Source organism: Aethalodelphis obliquidens, unplaced genomic scaffold, assembly GCF_003676395.1.
Source record: "Aethalodelphis obliquidens isolate GAN/ISIS:26980383/991018 unplaced genomic scaffold, ASM367639v1 scaffold10, whole genome shotgun sequence".
NCBI classification, from domain to species: domain Eukaryota; kingdom Metazoa; phylum Chordata; class Mammalia; order Artiodactyla; family Delphinidae; genus Aethalodelphis; species Aethalodelphis obliquidens.
Genome location: NW_020837954.1, coordinates 11,783,253 through 11,805,152, shown reverse-complemented (window position 1 = coordinate 11,805,152; position 21,900 = coordinate 11,783,253). Strand labels below are relative to the sequence as shown.

At 48.2% G+C, this 21,900-nt stretch overlaps 1 protein-coding gene across 1 annotated transcript; it reads left to right on the top strand.

Annotated features, from left to right (window-relative positions):
* The first annotated feature begins 9,839 nt into the window (after positions 1-9,839).
* NFKBIA (NFKB inhibitor alpha) lies at positions 9,840-13,408 on the top strand. The gene is made up of 6 exons (XM_027111073.1): positions 9,840-10,438; positions 11,048-11,156; positions 11,495-11,705; positions 11,991-12,079; positions 12,208-12,468; positions 12,833-13,408. The coding sequence occupies exons 1-6, from the start codon at positions 10,212-10,214 to the stop codon at positions 12,878-12,880; spliced, it is 945 nt and encodes a 314-aa protein (XP_026966874.1). The 5' UTR covers positions 9,840-10,211; the 3' UTR covers positions 12,881-13,408.
* The last annotated feature ends 8,492 nt before the right edge of the window (positions 13,409-21,900 follow it).

Below are 21,900 nucleotides of genomic sequence, written 5' to 3'. Positions count from 1 at the left end.
AATAGAGGCAATATTTTATAATAACTATAAATGGAGCATAACTTTTAAAAATTGTGAATCACTATATTTTATACCTGTAACTTATATAATATTGTACATCACCTATACTTCAATTAAAAAAAAGCTGTCCTTGACCAACCCCCCCAGCCCACCTTAGCTTCCCCAATTCTACACTCCCGGAGCACCTGGTTCACATCCCAACGTGAGCCTCCTTACTAAAATCACTCCTGTACCTGATTATCTCCCCACCAGCCTATAAGTTCCCTAAGAGCCAAGATCCTATTTTCTTTTCTTTGTACCTTCAGACCCCAGCAGTGCCTGGCACAAAAGTGCTTAATAAATACTTGACAAATTAATGTTTATTTTTTCTCTATATATAATACTTTTTTCTCTAGAGATTTCTTTTTTCATATTAGCCAAGTGTGTCAATATGTCACATTTCCCTTAGCTTAACCAGTCCTTTTTTTTTTTTACATCTTTATTGGAGTATAATTGCTTTACAATGGTGTGTCAGTTTCTGCTTCATAACAAAGTGAATCAGTTATACATATACATATGTCCCCATATCTCTTCCCTCTTGCGTCTCCCTCCCTCCCACCCTCCCTATCCCACCCCTCTAGGTGGTCACAAAGCACCGAGCTGATCTCCCTGTGCTATGCGGCTGCTTCCCACTAGCTATCTAGTTTACGTTTGGTAGTGTATCTATATCCATGCCACTCTCTTGCTCCGTCACAGCTTACCCTTCCCCCTCCCTATATCCTCAAGTCCATTCTCTAGTAGGTCTGTGTCTTTGTTCGACTAAACATAGCTACAGGTAGTTAGGGACAGACGTCTGTGCTTGATCCTGGAGCAGGAACTAAGAAAGTGAATTTACGCAGAGGGAAAGCCTCTAATCTGAAGTCTGGGGTGGGAAGGAAGGTCAGCCTGTCTGTGGGAGCTGTGACATTTCGAAAGCACCAAATTCACTGTCACCTCGAGCTTCTCCTGTGGGGCAAAAGGGATGACAGAGGTGGGGGCTTTTGTCCTCTCTTGTGGGCAGATTTCCCCGGTTAGTTTTCCTTTTGTGGTGCCTGTGGCCATGAAGGAGTCTTCCCCAGGAACCCCCCACCTATTTTTAGCCTCAGTTCAACACCCTACAGACAGCACCCCTCCCATATATCTCTCTGTTAATTTTCAATCCTGCTGTTACCAATATGAATCACCCAGGTCTGGCCTGACAAATTGCTAGACCTTAAGTGAGAATAAAGACTTGAAGTGAAAAGGTAAAACCTTTAACAGTGGAAAGTTGCAAAGATGCCCTGACAGCTAACGCATCTAATAGCCTCCCTGTGCTACTTTTATAAAACTATTTCGTGGATGTTCACATGTAGTGTTATTTGAATGAAGTTATCTGTGATCAGAGATTTAGAGCCTGCACAGGATAACCTAAACTCCTCTCTAGGATTTCCTCTTTAAGGAAGACTCATCTGGGAAATGAATTGTTGTAGATGTTACCTGAGTCAGGTAGACTACACACCATATATCATTCTTAGTACAGGCTTTTTGTTTTAAGCACTGATTATGTTATAGTTGGTGCATGCTTTGTGAAACTAGGTCAAGCTCTTGAGGTATGATATTTTGTGTTGAAAATGCTGCTGCCTCTGAAAGATCATCCTGGAATGACAGTTACCCCTCCACTGGGTCCAGCCAACCACGTGTCCATGGGCCCTTCAGCCTTGCCATCCATTGACGGGAGTTCTGATGAGGCCTTGCCCTGCTGGGCAACCTCTTAATCAACCAGATTGATTCCCATTCCACCTCCTTCCCCTTATCCTATGTCCCTGAAGGATTTTTGCCACAGGGGATACTCTAGGCGAGTGCTTATTGATTCCTCTAAGCTAGAGCTTCTGTCTCAACTTACTTTTCGATCTCTTGGCCTGGGCCTCCAGGACCTCATCTATCTCTGTACTGAAGGTTTTGAGGAGGAGTCATCTGCCTTCTTATCCTGGGTCCCACCCTAGAGGTTACTCTCAAGCTGTAGAGAAGAAAGAAGAGAAGTGGGGCACAATCTAAGTCTATTTGCAGTATCTTCACTCCTCTTACTAATGCTCCGGATGGGCTGAGTTCTATGATGGCTCTGGTTTGGCCTTCTGTCATCCTAGTAGCCTTTCTCCCACAATGCCTCCTTCCTCTGTAAAATGAGAATGATAACACCTCACTCCAAGGCAGAAGCTGGACCAGATGAGCTCTTGAGAAAATTTCCAGATACAGAAGTGTTGATTGGATGAAAAATGAGGATATTAACAGAGAAGAAGAGTCAAAGAACAATTATGTTAGGTCTGAAGACAAGAGGATACTCATGCCTTAGACAATGGACCGGACAAGAGAGACGCAGAAGAAATGAATTTTCTCCACCCCTCCCAGCAGTGCCCATTCCACCCCATATCCTTGCATCAAGCTAGAGTCAAAAGGGGACACTGAACAATAACTAAGCAGTACAAGGCAACGTGTGACCTCAGGCCCTATGTGCAAGCCAGGCCATAAGAATTAGAAGGATTCAAAAGAGGGCAGAGGAATAGAAGGAAGAGCTCTTGGAAAGGGTAGGTCCCGACAAGGAAGTGGGAGGAAGTTGGTCCTTGGGCAGGGAGGGAGAGCAGAGGACATATCCTGGTGCAGGCCAGAGCCCCTGGAGCAGAGTGTTGGTGCTGGGGAGAAACGGGCACTGGGATGGCCAAGCTGGGCGGGCTCTGACTCTGGAGGGTTGTAAATGCTGCCTGAGGAATTCAGGCTCTGTCCTGCAGGTCATGGTATGTCACTAGAGGTCCTGTTACAGGAAATAACAGGACAAAACTGTGTGTTAGCGAAAGGAGATTTAATCGTATCACTGTAACCCTTTGATATTACTTGAATTTTTTTTTTTTTTTTTTTTTTTTTTTGCGGTACGCAGGCCTGTCACTGCCGTGGCCTCTCCCATTGCGGAGCACACGCTCCGGACGCGCAGGCTCAGCGGCCATGGCTCACGGGCCCAGCCGCTCCGCAGCATGTGGGATCTTCCCAGACCGGGGCACGAACCCGTGTCCCCGGCATCGGCAGGGGGACTCTCAACCACTGTGCCACCAGGGAAGCTCTTACTTGAATTTTTAACCATTTTTTCAACCACGTGCAAGTGCCACGTCTGTGTTTTTTTAATACTACAGAAAATACAACATAGAATTTGTGCTAATACCTTTGAAAAACTTTTAAATAGGAACAGTCAAGCCACACTGTTAGAGTGTGGAGAGGAACAATGGGAGGGGCAGCATGGGGTGATGGATGTAAATGCTGGCTTTGGCTTTCTGGTTGAGTGACTTAACCTTTCTGAGCCTCAAATTCCTTTCAAAACAGATAATGATCTCCATCTAAGAGAATGGTTGTGAAGATTAAATAGGATAAAGTATACCAAGTGCCAGCCATGGTAAGTGTTCAGTAAATGTATAAATAACAATTTGAGAGGCTACTATGGTAAAACAGGGCCTGCACTAATGTGGGGACAGTGGAAATGGAAAGGGGATGGGGTGGAGTCATTTCAAAAGTAGGATAAACTGAACGGATCAGCTATAGGGATTTCAGGAGAGGGAACACTCACAGCTCTCCCCAGGGCTGTGATAAATGAGGCACCATAGTCACACCTAAATACCCAATCTCAGAGCACATCCTCCAGCCAGCTTTCCTGCAATCCCCTCCTTAAGAAAATGTGGGAACTTCCCTGGTGGTCCAGTGGTAAAGAATCCGCCTTCCAATGCAGGGGACACGGGTTTGATCCCTGGTCGGGGCAACTAAGCCCGCGTGCCACAACTACTGAGCTCGCGCGCCTCAACTAGAGAGCCCGCGGGCCGCAAATTACAGAGCCCACAGGCTCTGAAGGCCGTGTGCCACAACTACAGAGAGAGAAAACCTGCACGCCACAACTAGAGAGGCCCGCGCGCCGCAACGAAGACCCGAAGCAGCCAAATAAATATTTTTTTTAAAAAATGTGATTCCTCGGAGAACAGTTATTCCACAGACAGCCTGAAGATGTCGCTGCAGGCAGTACCATCCATACTGCGCTCCTTATCTTGCCTGGATTCTGCCATTCGTGAAAGAAAATTCCACTGTGGCTCCCTATCTAACCCCCCTTACTCCATGCTCCTGCCCTGTATGTAGCCTCCTCTTTCTCCTGTGAACACTCATCCTTCCCTCTACCTCCTGCCCTGATGTCCTGGCCACCTGGGGGTGAATCTGAGCCCTTCAAGGCAGCTGAGCCAACCTTGTGACCAGGTTGTACGAGTGCTTCCCTGCCCTTTCTCCATCATCGTGTTCATGTAGATTATTTACCAAGACCTGCATGCATGCTCTTACCCCCACCCCATTCCCCTAGCCTCTTGAGTTTCAGTCAATGAAGGTAGGGGCACCCCTATTCCCTATCTCCCATGCTCTTTAATTTCTCTTCTAAATGGCCCAATTTTCAAATATTAGCATTAAAGATTTGACGATGCATTAATCTACCTCATTTTCTGAAAATGTCAGTGTTCTTGGTAAAATAATCCCTGAACCATGGCCTATATAAACAGCTGTGGGATATAGGAAATGATGAGCATTTTGGAGCCAAGCTGGGTGACTTAGCCAGAGGGAATATGTGACAGTCATGGGACTGGGCTCTGACAGCTGAGACCCAGTAACAAAGGAAAAATGTTCCAGGCCAATTTCCCCCTTTCTCTCCGCTCATGGCTTCTGTTTGTGACCCTTCCTCTTACTCTCTCATTTGCTTTCAGCATGTAAAGATCAGCCTAAGAGTATGGGATTAACAGATACACACTACTATATATAAAATAGATAAGCAACAAGGATTTGCTGTGTAGCACAGGAAACTTACTCAGTATCTTGTAGTAACCTATAATAGAAAATAGTCTGAAATATATATATACATATATACATGAATCACTTTGCTGTACACCTGAAACTAACACAATATTGTAAATCAGCTATACATCAACTGAAAAAATAAAAAGCCTAAGAATAACTTTCAGAATCGATTTTTTTTATAGGTATGCCCCCTTAACAGCCTCAGAGATAAGACTCCAAGACACATCTCAATTTTTAATATTTATCCAAGTAAACTGGGGCTCTACTCCAGAGAACAGAGGTCTAAAAGGAGGTTTGGGAAAGACATTATCTTGGTGATTACAAGAAAGGGCTGAGGATCAAGGTTCCTAAGTCTTCACTCTATTTATAAACTGAAGCGAATCTATGATTCCCCTATGATTATCTATGACGCAGCTATGATTCTGTTTACCTTTGTCCTACACCATTCCCAAGACCTTAGACCACAGAGGGGAAGAAATATCCACATCCCCGTATAGTTTCTGGTGGTGCTTTTGCCTCTGATGCTGAGAGGGGTCATGAGCTTCTCCCCTGCTTGTGGTGCCCAAGGGCAGGGACCTCCTCTCACCGTAGGTCCCCCATCCTGCCGAGTACCAGGCCTTTGTGTGGGAGTGCCCTGGCGCTAAGTCCCCTCCTACCCTGACTGAACTCAGAGTGAATTTACACCCAAGCCAAAGTAGCAAATGTACTGGCCTGCAGAGGAAGCAGTGGGCTCTTAAGCCTCCACCCCCTTCCTAATCCAACTACTCCTCTCTGAACACAACAGAACGTGAATCACCCTCACACCTTTAGTGACCACTTGGTTACTGCCGACAAACAGCGAAAAGGGAGAGCCAGGAATTGAGGCCACAGGTGACACGTACAGGCCCCCTCCCTCCCCGGCAGCCGCCGGTTACCCAACTGGCAGAGGGCACAAGGTTGAGGCACCAGCCAAGCAGGAACACCTCAAGGAGAGGTTTATTGAAAGCATTTGAGTGTTTAAAAAAACCTAAGTAATCTTTGTAAGAAAAATCAGAACTTTGTTGAACTTGTTACACTTATTTTACAGGAGAGTGTTGAAACGTTTTTGGGGGGAGGGTGAACTCTCTTTTCCTGGCTTAGTGATTCCAACCCTGCCTGCAGGGGCAGATGGAACTTCCTGGACAGACACTCTCCACCCCCAGCCTCCGGTTACAGTTACGCGGAGGAGCAGAGACCCTGTGATGCCAAGGGAGGGGAAGGCGGGTGCCTTCCCCCAAAGCACCACGAAAACATCATACCTTGGGCTGAAAAAAGAGGTTCTACACTCAGGGCCTGCAGGCTCGATTTAGCCAAAAGATGCAGGAATGCATTTTGTTTGGGTTTTTTTTTACAATGCTTTAAGATTTGAAATTTTTCACATCAAAATCCATTTTCCGATTTTTTTTAAACAATGGAATATCAGTGCTGAACTCCAGGTGCTACTTGGCAAAAATTGTCTGAGCTGAGTGTGGGGGACATACTCTCTCAGTCAGAGATGCCACCACTCCCTCTTGGACTCACATGGCCGGCTTCGCTCATCTGTGAAAACTGCCTGGCCCCTATAGGAAGGTATTTGAGAATAAGACCCTTTAAAACTGTGACTCCCTTTAAACTGCAGGATTTATTGCAGCAAAAGAAACCCCTGAAGGCTTTGACAATCTTATTTTCAGGTCACCACAAATGAAAGTCCTGACAGCTGCTTTTCTGTGGGGAAAGTTCCAGAGCTTGGGAGCCCCAGGTTCTGACAGGGGTGGACGGATGCAGTTGCTAACCACAAGAGGAAAGAAAACTTAGCCTGGAATGGGAGGCAAAATATAAATTCAGAATTTCACAGTAGGGCCTCCATCAGCAGCATGCCTGACTCGCTTGCCCTCCAGGGCTCTGTCACGGCTCCTCTCTCTTCCAGCCTGGCTGCAGTGAGCCACAGGCAGCCTTCTTCAGGAGTTTGGTTTGCTGGGGCTAAAACAATTTTTGGCAACTGACACAGGACACCCTGCCCATGATGTTTTAAGAAAAGCCAAATATGTTGGACCACCTGGTTGAACTTATAGAAATATCTCCATGCTGCCAGGCCACTGGGCACCCCAGGCAGAAGGTTCAGTCCACGCTGTGCATCTCCCACCCAGGAAGAGTGCACAAGGTGCCTGCAATCACACCAGGCCTTGATGGTGCTCCTTTTCCCACAGGGATGCTCCTGCCCCCACTGCAGCAGGGGGGCATAACCTGGCCATCCTGTCCTTCCCTATGGCTGTATCCTGTGCAGCTTCAAGGTTAACTTATTCATTCTTTTGCCTTTTGCATTTAAGAAAAAAAAAACAAAAATGGGAATTTCCGGGCGGTCCAGTGGTTAGGACTCCAAGCTTTCACTGCCAGGCCCCGGGTTCGATCCCTGGTCCAGGAACTAAGATCCCGCAAGCCGCAATGGTGTGGCCCAAAACAAACCAAATAAAGCCAAATGACATTAAAAGGCTTTAACATCTTTAAAATGGTCAAGATTAGCTAAAATGCTTGACAATGAGGTAGGGAGAACTCTAAGTGTGCAAAGGTCTTTCTAAACCAACAATCAGTTTTGCTGTCTTCTGCTCCATCTGTTTTCTGATTTCCAAGTATGTTCTCTACCACCCAAGTTGTAATGTTTGTTGATTTAAACCATATAGAGCATATGATAGAGGGAAATCTTGTTGGATCACGTTATTCAAAACTGTCTCCCAGGTTGCAGAAAAACAAAAGGGACCTCCCTGGGAATCCCCACCACAGGGACAGGTCATCAAGGCTCAGCACCTCCCAACATTTCCAAAGCGCCATGATAAATCAGGGAATGCCTGGACCTGACTTTTACCACTAGGTGTCACACTAAACAATCAGGAATAAAGACCACCAATTGCCCAAGGCCTTCGGCTACAGAAAGCCATCACAGCAGGTGCAAAGAAAACTTATTCCTGAGATACTTTTGACTTAGGCATGATTTTTTTTTCAATGATCATTTTTAAACCCGCAGCTAATAATCGTCTTCTAAGGTATCCTTTGTAAGTGGGAATTCAGAGTTTGATATTTCTGTGCCTTTTTTATAGGTGTGAATATCCCCAGATGGGGGAACATCTACCCTCTATTTTACCTAACAACTGGAGTAGAAAATACTTTGCATATCTTCCAAATTACAGTGTATTCAGTCTCATTTTCACAAGGTGTTTTCAAAAGTGTTAATACCATGACTGCTTTGCCCAAATGATTACTATGTTGGGATAGAAATTAGATAAACTGCCATGGGATGCCTAGGTAAATTTCTCTGCATTTCAGTTTCTTTTTAGGAAAGTAGGAACAATAGTTCCTACTTACAGGATTAGTTCTGAGAACTAACAATGTGTTGCAGAAAGTGTTGGAGCCCTTCAAAAATTTATACTGTGATATTTCTAAGAGACATGGTTACCCTTAGCAAAGTTACACAAGCATTTGTGGTCAATACAATTTTTAATCTGGGGAAAAAATCTAAACAGCATTAAATCCAATCTCGTTATTATAAAAGCAGGTATCCCATAGCAAAGGTAGCTACTCTCTCCAACTAATACGCAGTTAATTAGAGGTAGAGCTGGGAATTGAGATCTCCTACTTAGAGTTCTCGTTCCGCCTTGCCTAATAATTATGTATTTGTATATCACATGCCTGCAGAGACATGCGGTGTCTACCCCTGGGAAGTTTTCATTTTAGTATGTGACCATTACTACCCTGAAGGTTTATTTCTTGATTTTACTTTTTTTCCCCTCATATTTTGTCTCTCACCCACATTGGCCCAGATTTCCTACATTCGGATATTGAGGGTAGGGGAGCGGGGAAAGGGGAGATGAGGAGAGGTGAAGGGTTGGTTAGTACACGGCCAGTCAAGTTGAAGACGATTGCAATAATCACCAGAAATCTCTGCAAAACTATAGAGGCTTCCTAGGGTGCATTCTGAAGAACGCTGACCCAAGTTGCTTTATTTTGCCTGGACCAGTTCTAGAAACAGATGAATGCGTTCCTCTCATTGGCTAGGAGATGGGGGTGGGGCAGAGAGCATAAGTTCTATTTCTGCAGATGAGACCCGAGGATGGTGAGCCTCCAGTGGCTACCCATATGGCGTGGATAGGTCCAGCTGCTGTCCTCCCCCAGGCAGGAGAGCAAGGAGCCAGCAGGGGCAGGATGAAGGCCACGCTGGGGCTGCCTTGAGCTCCTGCAGTATCCCTGGCAGTTCCTTTCTTAGCCAACCTTAAGGCCCAATCTTGGATAAGGCACTACTCAACCCATTCTTCAGCCACCTTCTCCAAATGCTTCTGGAAAGTCACCCAGCTAGGCACCCAGAAGTAGGTTAAAGATCTGTTCTCTGCAGCAGCACAGTGCAAATCAGGGAAAATGACCTCAATAATTATTTTGTTATCGCAAGGTGTCTACAACTCTACTACAAAGATTAACACCTTGCTTTCCTTGAAAAATATTAAGGTCATATTCAGCATTTTCCCGCATACAGGGCAGAGTGCTTGCCCCTCCCCCAGTCAGCAGGATTGTTAATCCCGAGGAAATGATTTGAGGGTTCTCCAAGCATTTAGGTTTTCAACGCCAGAACTTTCACAACTTCTACCTGAGTGGGGGGCTGGGGGCTACACGTCCCTGCACTTCCAAGAGCCTGGTATTGGCAGGAACGCAGAGGCAGCCGCCAGTGCGTCCTTCCTGCAGAGACGTCTGGGGAAGTGAATCCCTATACCCAGCCAACATTTCCACTCACGTCTTCAAAAGATCAAAGAAAAAAATTTTAAAAAACCGGAGACCTGCAGGTCTGCAAACTCCAACAGAGGACCGCCCTGCAGGCCTGCGTCCTTGGGATCTCAGGAGCAGACGACCCCAAATCAAATCGATCATGGGAAACCCCAGGGAAAGAAGGTTTCTTGCAGAGGATCAGGATTACTGAGTGCAGGCTGCAGGGAAGTACCGGGGGAGGGGGCCCGGTCGGGAGGACTTTCCAGCCACTCAGCGTTCATCAAAAAGTTCCCTGTACATGACCCCAGTGGCTCATCGCAGGGAGTTTCTCTGATGAACCCGGGCGCGGGGTTTAGGCTTCTTTTTCCCCCTAGCAGAGGACGAGGCCAGTTCTCTTTTCTGGTCTGACTGGCTTGGAAATTCCCCGCGCCTGACCCCGCCCCGGAGAAATCCCCTGCCAGCGTTTATAGGGCGCCGCGGCGGCGCTGCGGAGCCCACAACAGTCCGAACCCATAGTCCCGTCGGTCTGCGACACCGCGAGCAGCCAGTGCGCCGCGCAGCCCTTGGCCCGCGCACCTGGGGAGCAGCGCCCGAGCCCTCACCGCGCCATGTTCCAGCCCGCGGAGCCCGGCCAGGAGTGGGCCATGGAGGGCCCCCGGGACGCACTCAAGAAGGAGCGGCTGCTGGACGACCGCCACGACAGCGGCCTGGACTCCATGAAGGACGAGGAGTACGAGCAGATGGTCAAAGAGCTAAGGGAGATCCGCCTCGAGCCTCAGGAGGCGCCGCGCGGCGCCGAGCCTTGGAAGCAGCAGGTCACCGAGGACGGAGACTCGTAAGTGTCGCGGGCCCTGGTGGTGGGGCCGGGCGGGGGAGCCGGGCCTGCAGCCCGAGGCGCGGGGCCTGCGCTGCGGCGGCGGACCGGGGTCTGTGCACCGACCCGGAGGCCGTGCAAAGGTGCACGGCTGCGCTCGGGGACTGGGGAATCGGGGATCGGGGCGGGTTCCCGGGGCCGTGGTCCAGCAGCTCTGCCTTGCAGCCGCGCATACACACAACACACACACACACACACACCACCCCCCTTGCGGGTCCCCTCGGCCGGGGGCGGGCCTGCGGCGGGGACCCTAAGTCCCCGCTTGCATAAGGGGGGCGGGAGTTTCTGCCCCGCTGGCAGGCGCCAAGCGGCTGGGAGGGGAAGTACAGGGCGTTCCGGCCCGGCGAGAGGGCTGGGCGGTCTGGCCGGCGCCCGCCGCCTAAGTGGGGGGGCCCGGAAAGTCCCTGGGCGCCTGCCAGGAACACTCAGCTCATAATAACCTCGCGGAAAACACCGCGGCCTCGGCCTCCAGAAACCCCGACCTTGCGCAATCCCCCGCGGGCCGCGCCTCCCTGGGCCTCACGCAGCGTACTCACCAGCCCTGCGGGGTTTTCCCTCTCTTCCCCTCAGGTTCCTGCACTTGGCCATCATCCATGAAGAGAAGGTGCTGACCATGGAAGTGGTCCGCCAAGTGAAGGGAGACCTGGCGTTCCTCAACTTCCAGAACAACCTGCAGCAGGTGCGCTGCTCGCCCGGCCCCGTGCCTCTCTGACCCCGTGATAAAGCTGGATCTAGCTCAGCTCCTCCCAATGATTTCTAAATTAACAATTCCTGGTCATTATCTGACCTGACCTTTCACAGCTGAATCAGCCAACGTCCTAGAGAGGACAGAAAATTCCATTGATTTGGGGAGGCCTTTATGAAGCCCACCTGGGGCCTCTGGTATTTTGCCTTTTGCCCCTTGTACCTCCCTGGGAGGAGCAGTACCCACCACCAGGACTTCTCTTGGGCTTCAAGGGAACACAGCCTGTAGGCTGGATCCCTGGCTTATGCTTTCTATCCCTCTTCTGTCTGTAGACTCCTCTCCACTTGGCGGTGATCACCAACCAGCCAGAGATCGCTGAGGCACTTCTGGAAGCTGGCTGTGATCCTGAGCTCCGAGACTTTCGAGGAAATACCCCCTTACACCTTGCCTGTGAGCAAGGCTGCCTGGCCAGTGTGGGAGTCCTGACTCAGCCCCGCGGGACCCAGCACCTCCACTCCATCCTACAAGCCACCAACTACAATGGTATGTCTGGCTGCCCTGCCCATCAGAGGGCAGGTGACGTGGGGAAGGGAGAGGTGGGCCGACTTAAGGAGTCCGAGCAAGGTTTACACTCTCAACATGTGAAAAGTTGAGAACACATGTGTTCATAAAGGCCTATCTGATGCCTTACTAAAGTCCATCCAGAACCCAGATTCTGGGTTCTTCAAATTCAGAAGAATTTGTCCCTTAAAAGAATAGGGGGAAGGTTCTGCTTGAGAAGTGAGGGTTGAAACAAGGGGTTATATTTTCTTACTTTTGGTCTTCTAGGTCACACGTGTCTGCATTTGGCCTCTATTCATGGCTACCTGGGCATCGTGGAGCTGTTGGTGTCCTTGGGTGCTGATGTCAACGCACAGGTGAGTGCCTCACGCCTTCAGATGGAGTGCATCAGGCTCCCAGCCCTCCTCCATATGATTCCGTGCTTTTGTTGCAAGCAGAAACCCCAAACTCAGCCATAAGCCTCTCAAATTCCTTTTGGTTTCAGGAGCCCTGCAATGGCCGAACTGCCCTCCATCTCGCGGTGGACCTGCAGAATCCCGACCTGGTGTCGCTCTTGTTGAAGTGTGGGGCCGACGTCAACAGGGTCACCTACCAGGGCTACTCCCCGTACCAGCTCACCTGGGGCCGCCCAAGCACCCGGATACAGCAGCAGCTGGGCCAGCTGACCCTAGAGAACCTTCAGATGCTGCCCGAGAGCGAGGATGAGGAGAGCTATGACACGGAGTCAGAGTTCACAGAGGATGAGGTGAGTCCCGATTAACTTGTGCGTGGCTCTGCAAAATGGAAGGAGAGAGGCCATTCTCCTCTACCTTCTCAGGCTCCTAGGGCTCCTCCTTATTCTGAGGGTCTCGACATAATAAGGCTCTCAAACTTGAGAGTCCCTAAGCAGTATCCCAAGAGTATGTCTTTTTTTTTGGTTTTTTTTTTGGCTCTTTCTGAAGGAGAGGATCCTTAAAGGAAAACTCCCTCAGTCCAGGAAGTTAATTTATATTCAGGTTATAGAGGGAGTCTAAGAATACTTGAGTTATTTCCAGTAGCAGCCCTCACCATCATCCCAGTACCCTTGGCAAAGCTCTGGAAGTTTAACCTACCTTATTTTCTCTTTTTAGCTGCCCTATGATGACTGTGTGCTTGGAGGCCAGCGCCTGACGTTATGAGCTCCGCAAAGTGTCTAAAAGAACGTGGACTTTGTATATTTGTACAAAAAAAGAGTTCTATTTTTCTAAAAAAAAAAGAAAAAAGGAAAAAAAAAAGGATATACTTCTAACCACACCGCACACTGCCTGGCCCAGAACATTTTATGCTGGTGGATTAGCCCTCATTTTGTTATTTTCATGAACTTTGGAAGAGGGGCAAGAAGGATCATTGGAATTCAGAGAAAACCTCTTTTTAATGTCACCTTTGGTGGAGTTTTGAGGAAAGGTTATTCAAAATTTGATGAAAGGACTATATTTTATTTATTGTGCTTTTCAGTTGAATCACCATGGATTCAATGGCTGGGCCCAGTTGTATGGAATAACATGTAACAGGTGTGTTGTTAAACCTGTCAGTGGGGTAGGGTTCAAAGTCGCTACCTGTCAAGGTTTGTGTTACCCCCTGTAAATAGTGCACATAGTGTATTTTGTTGGTAATTATTTTGGTACTTTTAAGATGTATATTTATTAAACAGATTTTTACAAACAGCATTATCGTGATCACTTCCTCTGGGCTGCTGTCGGGCTCCTACACTGAGAGTCATTCGATCCCCAGGTGGAGGTGGAGAGTTGTGTGGGAGAACTCACCACAGGCAGCCACGGAACCCTTTCAGAGAGCAACTTCTCCCACTGTCTACACCAGCCTCCCAGCCAGGCTTTGCAGGCGGCCGGGGCCCCGGTGCGTGGGCGGGAAGGCTGTTGCATGGTTATAGGAAACACCATGTTCAGGCCACTTGGTCTACAGCTGGAAGGTTCTTTATTGTCACCTGCTTTCATCTTCTTGATTTAAACTATTCCAGGACCTTACTTCTGCTTTAGAAAATTATTTTGGCCAAGAGGAGTATGCTGAATTCACATTTTCTAGAGCTGGTGAAAGATCTCCCCTATGATACTGGAAGTTCCTGAAGACATGGGCTTAGGAATAGGACTGCACTGACAAGTGTTAGCAGATGCCCACCTCTGAGCCTGTTTCCTTGTTTATAAACTGGGCTGTCTGCAAAACTGCACAAGGCTATCCACGTAAAAAGTATAGCAGAGTGCCAGGCCCACAGTACTAAAGAAAAATACAAGCCATTGCACGACATTCTGTATTTCACATGGGAAGGAACCAGTCCAGAGAGAATGTCCTGTTCAGGGTCACCTTGTAGGACAGGCAGGTGGTTAAGTTAGTTGATACACTCTTGTCTTCAGGTGGTTAACAGCTTCTAAACGCCATCCACATAAAAATCAGCCTCTTTTACTGTTACCAGCTGAAGTGTAAAATTGATAATAAAGGCTGGAAGAGTCTTTTCATCAGCTCAGTCTAATTCTACTGAATGATTCTACAGAAGCAGATGATTTCACAAGACATCAGTAACTTGTGAAGTTTGGGTTTAGGTGCTTTCAAAGTTTTTATCCCTAAAATGCATCTCTTGCCTAGATAGAAAGAGGAGTACAGGGAAGTTTATGGCATTCTATAAAACGCAGAATGGGGTATCAGTATAACTCATGTACTTTGGCTTACACCTAAGAAAACATTACCATTATGTTATCATTTTCCTGACCCACAAATGATGTCAAAGTCAAGTGAATATGATGATCACCTTCCTCTCAGACCAAAAAGGAGCCAATACCTCGTGGGTCTTTCATATATAAAGAGTATCACTGTAGACTGAACTGTCTGGTCAAAGCCAGCTCTGTCCCCCTCCTGCAGCTCAGTCGTCTGGAGCTGAGCACTGTGGTGGGCCCCTACCAGTCTTGTCTTCTCTCAGGTGCTCCAGGACCCTCACTAAAATTCCTTGTCCCTCTCAGAGCACCTGAACACAGGTGTTACATGATCTAACACATGAATGTCAGGTTCAGCTCTCCGCTGACACACAGAAGAGGTAAGAGGGGTAAGGGGAGGGATATCCATCTCCGATCTCAAAGAACAAAGGTTGGAAATTGGCTCCCAATTTTGGAATGATGCGTCTTAACGCGTCTCAGTCAGACATGCCTCTTTTTTCCTCCGTGACGGTGTTGAAGGTACAAGTCACTCCAGTTCTGTGCTTGGAAGTTGGAGAAACAGGACAAAGGGATGTGACCCACTCTTCCTTGGCCTCCTTGGGGACCAGCTTTTGTGTAGAGGTGTCACCTTCCATGCTCACAGAGGGGCCTCTTCTGACCCATTTGGCCCCAGCCTCCCACCTTGCCAGGCTTCATTCAGCTTTTTTGCTCTTTTGGACCCCAACCCTCAGGGTGGATTCCATCGTCTGCTTAAACCCGGAGGTAGCTGGCCCCAGTTTCTTTACTCTCTGGATTGTCTTCCTGTTTATCCATCTCCTTTCTTTCTTTTCTTTTTTTTTAAACCTACCCTCTTTCTTTCATGCGATTGGTTGGATGGCTGGAGCCTGGAGTTCCCTAAAGAAAAATTTTAGAATTAAAACGTGGAAAGTCTTCCTTAGACTTTCTTCCTTTCAAATTTCTAAGCAAACGAGAACTAAAGTTTTCAAAGAAAACAGCTCAGCAGACCGGGAGCCTTTTATGCACTTTGATCTTCTCCAAGAGGCTAAAGGTCCTGTCAGGACAGGTAGAAGTAAGGGAGTCTTGGGAAAGAGGGAAGTGTCACAAGGGGGAAATAAAAGTCACATCAGCCACTTCCTTGAATTTAGTTCCTTGATCGCTTCTGCCTGCCTCATCCTCAGGATAAATTTCCTTTATAGGTACATGTACCAAAGTCATTTCCAGAAGGAAGGGTTTTTCTTTAAAGAGGGAATAAATTCCAGTCTGAGCAATCTGAAGACCTTCACGTGGGGCCTGAAGATGTCAAAACTGGATGCTTGGGGGCATTTGCATTGAAACTTCAGTTGCTACTGGAAGTGATTAAGTGGTGACAGAACTGAGTCAGTGAGATGGGTCCTTCCTTCGCCCCCTTTCCTCCTGATTTTCATCAACTCGCCCTAGGTGTAGTTGAAATTTCATTTGGCAAGAAAGGTCAGAGTGGAACTGTAGTCAGAAAGATACCCAAGAACCATTCCCCAACCTCTGGGACCTGGACAAGAATATCCCAGGTCACTTCCCCATTTTAAGGGAGCATCACAGAAACTGAAGCTGGATATCCTGTGTGTGTTTCCCTCCTAGAGAAGTGGCTCTGTCTCATTCATTCAATCGCATGATGAAGCACTATTATTCTCCAGGCCCTGTGCCAGGTCCTAGAGACACAAAGAGTTACCAGTCATGGCCTCTGCCTCAAAGAACTCCTTGCTCAGGTGGAGAAGAAGACAAGCATTTAGAAGACAGGACGGGAAGCTGAAGCACAGGCGTGATGTGAGCTCAAATCAGAGGCCCCCAATGCAGAATGCAGCAGGGGAGGGGGGACCAAGAGATTACACCCTAGTAAGCTATTTGCCCACCAGACCAGAACTCTTATCTCATATCCCAAGTGACCCATGGCCCCCTTTCAACAAATGACAAGAAACAAAACTGTGCTCAGAATAAAACTAACTTCTGGGCTGGGATTAAACCAAGCACCCACAGCATGCTGTACTGTTCACTTTTGCATCTCTGTGTGTTCCTAGATTCCAGAGTTGAGCCTGAAGGCAATTGAATTAATGACAAATGATGTACATGTCTTAGTTCAGAGCTTCTCAAACTTAGCGTGCACTTGAATGTGCACTTGCGTGGCCTGGAGATCTTGCTGAAAAGCAGGTTCTGATTCAGTTGGTCTGAGGCTAGCATGACACTCACATTCCTAACAAGATCTCAGACAAGGCCTGTGCTGCTGGCCTGGGGCCAACACTGAGGAGCTTTTTTTTTTTTTTTTTGCGGTACGCGGGCCTCTCACTGTTGTGGCCTCTCCCATTGCGGAGCCCAGCTGCTCGGCAGCATGAGGGATCCTCCCGGACCGGGGCACGAACCCGTGTCCCCTGCATCGGCAGGCGGACTCCCAACCACTGTGCCACCAGGGAAGCCCATTTTGAATAGAATGTTATGTTGGCTACTTATTTAAGGCCAGCATTCTCTGCCATCCCCACCCCCGGTACCACTGACAAACCTGGACAAGAGTTTCTGCAGCCACTCCTGAGGATGATCCAGCATCAGGCAATGTGAGTCTTTTGAAAAGTAGGGCTGGATTCTGAGGACTGACGTTAAATAGGGCCCAGGCCAAAAAAACCTGCCATCAAACCTGGTAAGTGTTATAAGGAAAGCAGCTGACACAATGCAAGGCCAAAAGTGTTATCACCTGAGGTCCAAGAAAAGGACAAAAATCATGAAGGAAATGCATTTGAAGGAAAATTCACTAAGAAGAAAAGCTAGGGGGTTTTGTTGTTTTTTGTTTGTTTGTTTGTTTTTACATCTTTATTGGAGTATAATTGCTTTACAATTGTGTGTTAGTTTCTGCTTTATAACAAAGTGAATCAGTTATACATATACATATGTTCCCATATCTCTTCCCTCTTGCATCTCCCTTCCTCCAACCCTCCCTATCCCACCCCTCTAGGTGGTCACAAAGCACCGAGCTGATCTCCCTGTGCTATGCAGCTGCTTCCCACTAGCTATCTATTTTACATTTGGTAGTGTATATATGTCCATAGGTTATTCGTCCTTTTATGGAGTTGCTGTGGCGTGTGGGAGGCGCCCTGACCAGGCCTCCACCTGGAAGGAGAGGAGAGGGGTTGGCTTCCCAATGACAAAGTCCCCACTATATCCTTATCAGAATATGAGAAGCCTTAACAAGAAAAAAAAAATCAGAAAACAAACAAACCCACCCAAAAAAACAGAAAAGAAAAGAAAAGAAGAGGGCTTCCCTGGTGGCGCAGTGGTTGGGAGTCCGCCTGCCGATGCAGGGGACGCGGGTTCGTGCCCCGGTCCGGGAGGATCCCACATGCCGCGGAGCGGCTGGGCCCGTGAGCCATGGCTGCTGAGCCTGCACGTCCGGAGCCTGTGCTCCACAACGGGAGAGGCCACAACAGTGAGAGGCCACAACAGTGAGAGGCCCACATACCGCAAAAAAAAAAAAAAGACCTTAGGAAACCTCAGTAAACCAAACAATTGTGTGGGACCCAGGCAGATTTGGACCCAAATCCTAGTTCATCTCCTCTGGATGTTCAGTGTCAAGTTTCATATGATTCTAAGTAAAAGGAAGTGAGGCATGTCTCTCTTTCCAGGAGTTTCCAATTGTGTGGTCTATGTTTGCTTCTGATTGAGGCTAGGTCTACCCAAAGTCACCACATGAAACATTTGGTCAGACTTTTTAAAACTTTGCAGTATTTTAATATTCATCTCCGGGGAAGCCCAAAACAAACAAGCAAATGCAACTTTTACAGATTAATGAATGATCTTCTTTCAGGTGAAATGTTCTAGTGTTGATTCACTGTTAAGTTGGTTTTTAAAGTTCTCCTTTGAACACCTTCCCACCCCCATCCCTGGGAGGCGACTCTCCAGGGCAGGACCTCGCCATGTGGCCCGCCACGGGTGGCCTAGCCGAGGAGGTAGCCTGGGCTCCAGAAACCTTTCTGTGCATTTGCACTTAATTCAGTTATTCTCTTCCACAAAACACAGAGTAAACCTCTAGTTTGGCGAGGCCTAAACTATAGATATGTAAACATCATGTAATTTTACAAGTCAAATGGAATAGATAGCTTTCACCTCTTTGAGGCTAGAACTAGGAATCTACCACTGGCAGATTCACCATGGAAGGGTCTGTCTGGGATGTATGCAGTACTCCACAGGTCCAGCAGCAATGGTCCCCAGGGAATCTGTGCACGCGGCCCTCCATCCGTAGTCCCCACAGCACCCTGAGCGGGGAGGGGCAAGGTCCTAGATATCTCAATGAGAATTTCAAGTTTGGCTGAAAGTGTGTCTTTCAATTCGGGGGCTTGGTTAGGATTGGGGCAGTTTCATAATAGAGCAGTTTGGGGTTGGAAGCAGCAAGGTGAGAGTCTGAGGTGAGGGGTTTGAAGTATCTCAAGCGTGAACTGTGTGTTGATGCTTCCTGTTAAGAGTTGATGGATCTTTCAGGAGATTCCTGAAATGAACAACCAACTTATTTGACTGGGCAAGAGTGTCCTGTAATAGTAAACTTATCATAATGAACGATGGAAGAATAAAGTCATGTTAACGTAGACAGTAAACTAGGGGCAGCAGGGGGTAATTTTGGCCTCAATTGATTAGTCATTAGGCCTAGAGTAAGGTCCTGAGGAATATGAGGACACATGACAGGCACATTTTGATAAATTAAAAATCCAGGACATGAATCCATGAGCAATGACAGGTTGCGGGGGGGGGGGGGTGTAGATAAACTAACAGGGAATTTACAGAGGAAACTGTACACAGGGAGCCCAGAGGAAGTGGAGGGGGTCAAAAAGCAAGTTTTACATGTTCTATCACTTTACCCATGATTGACAAGCCTTAGATACAGTCACAAATTCCCACTGCAAAGTATCCATGTAATCCAGCTACTGGTGACTAATAATAGTAGGTATAACTTCTCAAACAGTGGCTAAATGCCAGGCATTTTACATATGTGATCACTACAGGAGGTGGGGGGGAGAGTGGCAGTTGAATTACTATCCCCATTTTACAGATGAGGAAACTGAGGTTCGGAGTTTAGTAACTTGTCTGAGGTGATGCAACCAAGAACAGTGGCAGTGCTGAGACTCAAACTCTACCCCTTCTGCCTCCAAAGCTCTTTCTCACCAGGCTGGTCAGGGTGAGCCTCCTCATTTGCTGAAGCTGTTCGAAGATCCTCAACCACCGCCATTGTCCACGGCTGCTGTTGTTAACCTCAAGTAGCTCTAGCTGCCGCATAAACCCATTCTACTCTGCGAAGTCATTTGCTACTAGTACTTCTATTTTATAAAATTTCCTTATCGGAAAAGTTGGAAAGGTACCTCGTAGGACTGTTTGAAAAGTAATTGATGGAGTGCATAGGAAACTCACCACAGCTGTGGATGCAGTCTTGGCATGCGGGCTTCAGTGCGAGAAACTCCAGACACCTGATCCAGCTAAGGGGCTGTCCCAGGAGGATTCTTGAGAGCAAATGGCAGGAACCCACCAGCAAAGGAGAGAGAAAACTCCACCTCCTCCGGGCCCGCTGGGAAACCCTGTTCAAGGCAATTTGTGATTAAGTTTAGAACACAGTTCCAGCTGACTCAGGGATGGAGATGGGTACAGTGAGCGAACGTCTGTGGGGCCTGGGGGAGGGGGCCTTCAAGGAGCACTTTTCAAAGGACCAGCAGGCACCACCCTTGGTGGCTATCACAGCAGAGGCAGCCTCCAGAGAGACTGCCCAGCCATTTGAGGTTCATACCAACCCGGATCCCACCCTGCGCCCTGATCCGTACCATCGCGTGACCCTGGGCTAATGCTTAACCTCTCTGCTTTTGCTTCTCATCTATAAATTGGGGCGATGCAGCTGCCTCGCAGAGTTGCTGTGATGCTTAACCATCACTAACAGTGTCTGTAAAGCTCTGGCAAAGTGCCCCCACACGTGGCAGGGGCTCAGTAGCTGACAGCTTCCGCTATTAGGATTATCCTTATCAATAACATTAAGATGCCTACGGCGGGGCATCCCCTCCAAGCAGCACCCCTCCTTCCTCCACCCCTCAGGGTCGCCCAGGACCTGAGGAACTAGACCCTCTAAAGACAAACTGGGGCATCCAGTCTTCCCTGGTGCCCTTCCTGACCTTGTCCCTTGCCCCAGGGCTCCACCATCACCCAGCCCATCTCATCCTCTGGACATGGCCCCTGGATGGGGGAGGGGAGCCGGTTCGGTGTAGACCTGACCCACAAGAGCCGCCACAAGGTTGGACTAGGAGACACCATCGATGAGGCACCTGACCAAAGGTGGGAAACTAAAGGTTGTTATGGGCCCAGGCCTGCAATGTGAGCTGGAGGCTCCCGACTTCTGGCAGCCCTGAGGGGCCATGGAAAGCGGCACCTCTGCTCCGGTAGTCATGAGTGGGCCAGGCGGCAGGCGGCTCGGGGCATAAGCACAACCTGTCCACAGAGCATGAAGAACACCCCTCTCCTTGGGCCTTGCCAGAAGCCTCCTGTTGGGGGCGGGAGAGCTGATCAGGAGTACCCTCAGGCTGTCCAGGTCCCCACCCTGCCTCGTTAAGAGGAAAGTGAACCTTTATCATGGAGACCCTTTCTTTCCTTCCACCAGCCCACTTGTGGGAAAGGCAAGGAAGGAGAGAGCCCTTGCTCCTGTAGCAGCATTAACTGTGTTTGAGAAAATGAAGGAGGGAGGAGGTCTGTATACCCATAAAGACGCCTCCACATGCTGTTAAGTAGAAGAAGAGACCACCTTACAGAGCAGTTTGCACAGTAATCCTATCAATATGGAGAGTCAGAGAGAACAGCCGGTGAGCTCATCTCTACAGCCTGGGCCACTCCACTGGGGCCGGAACGGATTCCACACAATCCCTCCCATTATTAGCCTGTGACTCAGGGTCTAGGCATTTTTGCGTCAAGTTAGGGCATCCCCCAAACATTAGAAGTGAGTTCAGATGACGAGTTTGAGTGACAAATGTCCCAAGATGTTAATAGAGGTTCTCTCCGTGTGGTTGGATTCTAGGGTGATTGGGCTTTGGGGGGTTTTTCGGTAACTTACTACAGAGAATTTCAAACATGTACAAATGTTGAATATTAAAATGAACTTCCATCTCCAGCTTCAGTTATCAGCTCATGGGCAAATTTGTTTTCATTTCATTTCCTTCCCTCCATCTCATTAGAAGTAACACAGTCATCATATGTCCACCCTTAAATACCTCAGTATTTATCCCTGAAAGATAAAGACTGTATTTATTTATTTATAAAAATATTTATTCATTTATTTGGCTGTGCCGGGTCTTAGTTGGGGTACGCGGAATCTTTGTTGCAGCATGCGGGATCTAGTTCCCTGACCAGGGATGGAACCCGGGCCCCCTGCATTGGGAGCACGGAATCTTAACCACTGGACCACCAGGTAAGTCCAGGTAGGTCCCAAAGACTATATTTAAATGCATAACTTTAATGCCATT

What these genes read in the sequence shown, in the direction of transcription:
- NFKBIA (XM_027111073.1), top strand. Translation starts at nt 10,212, where the DNA reads ATGTTCCAGCCCGCGGAGCCCGGCCAGGAGTGGGCCATGGAGGGCCCC. An exon ending in TCCAGAACAACCTGCAGCAG is followed by an intron (nt 11,157 to 11,494) that starts GTGCGCTGCTCG and finishes TTCTGTCTGTAG; the next exon opens with ACTCCTCTCCACTTGGCGGT. An exon ending in CAGAGTTCACAGAGGATGAG is followed by an intron (nt 12,469 to 12,832) that starts GTGAGTCCCGAT and finishes TTCTCTTTTTAG; the next exon opens with CTGCCCTATGATGACTGTGT.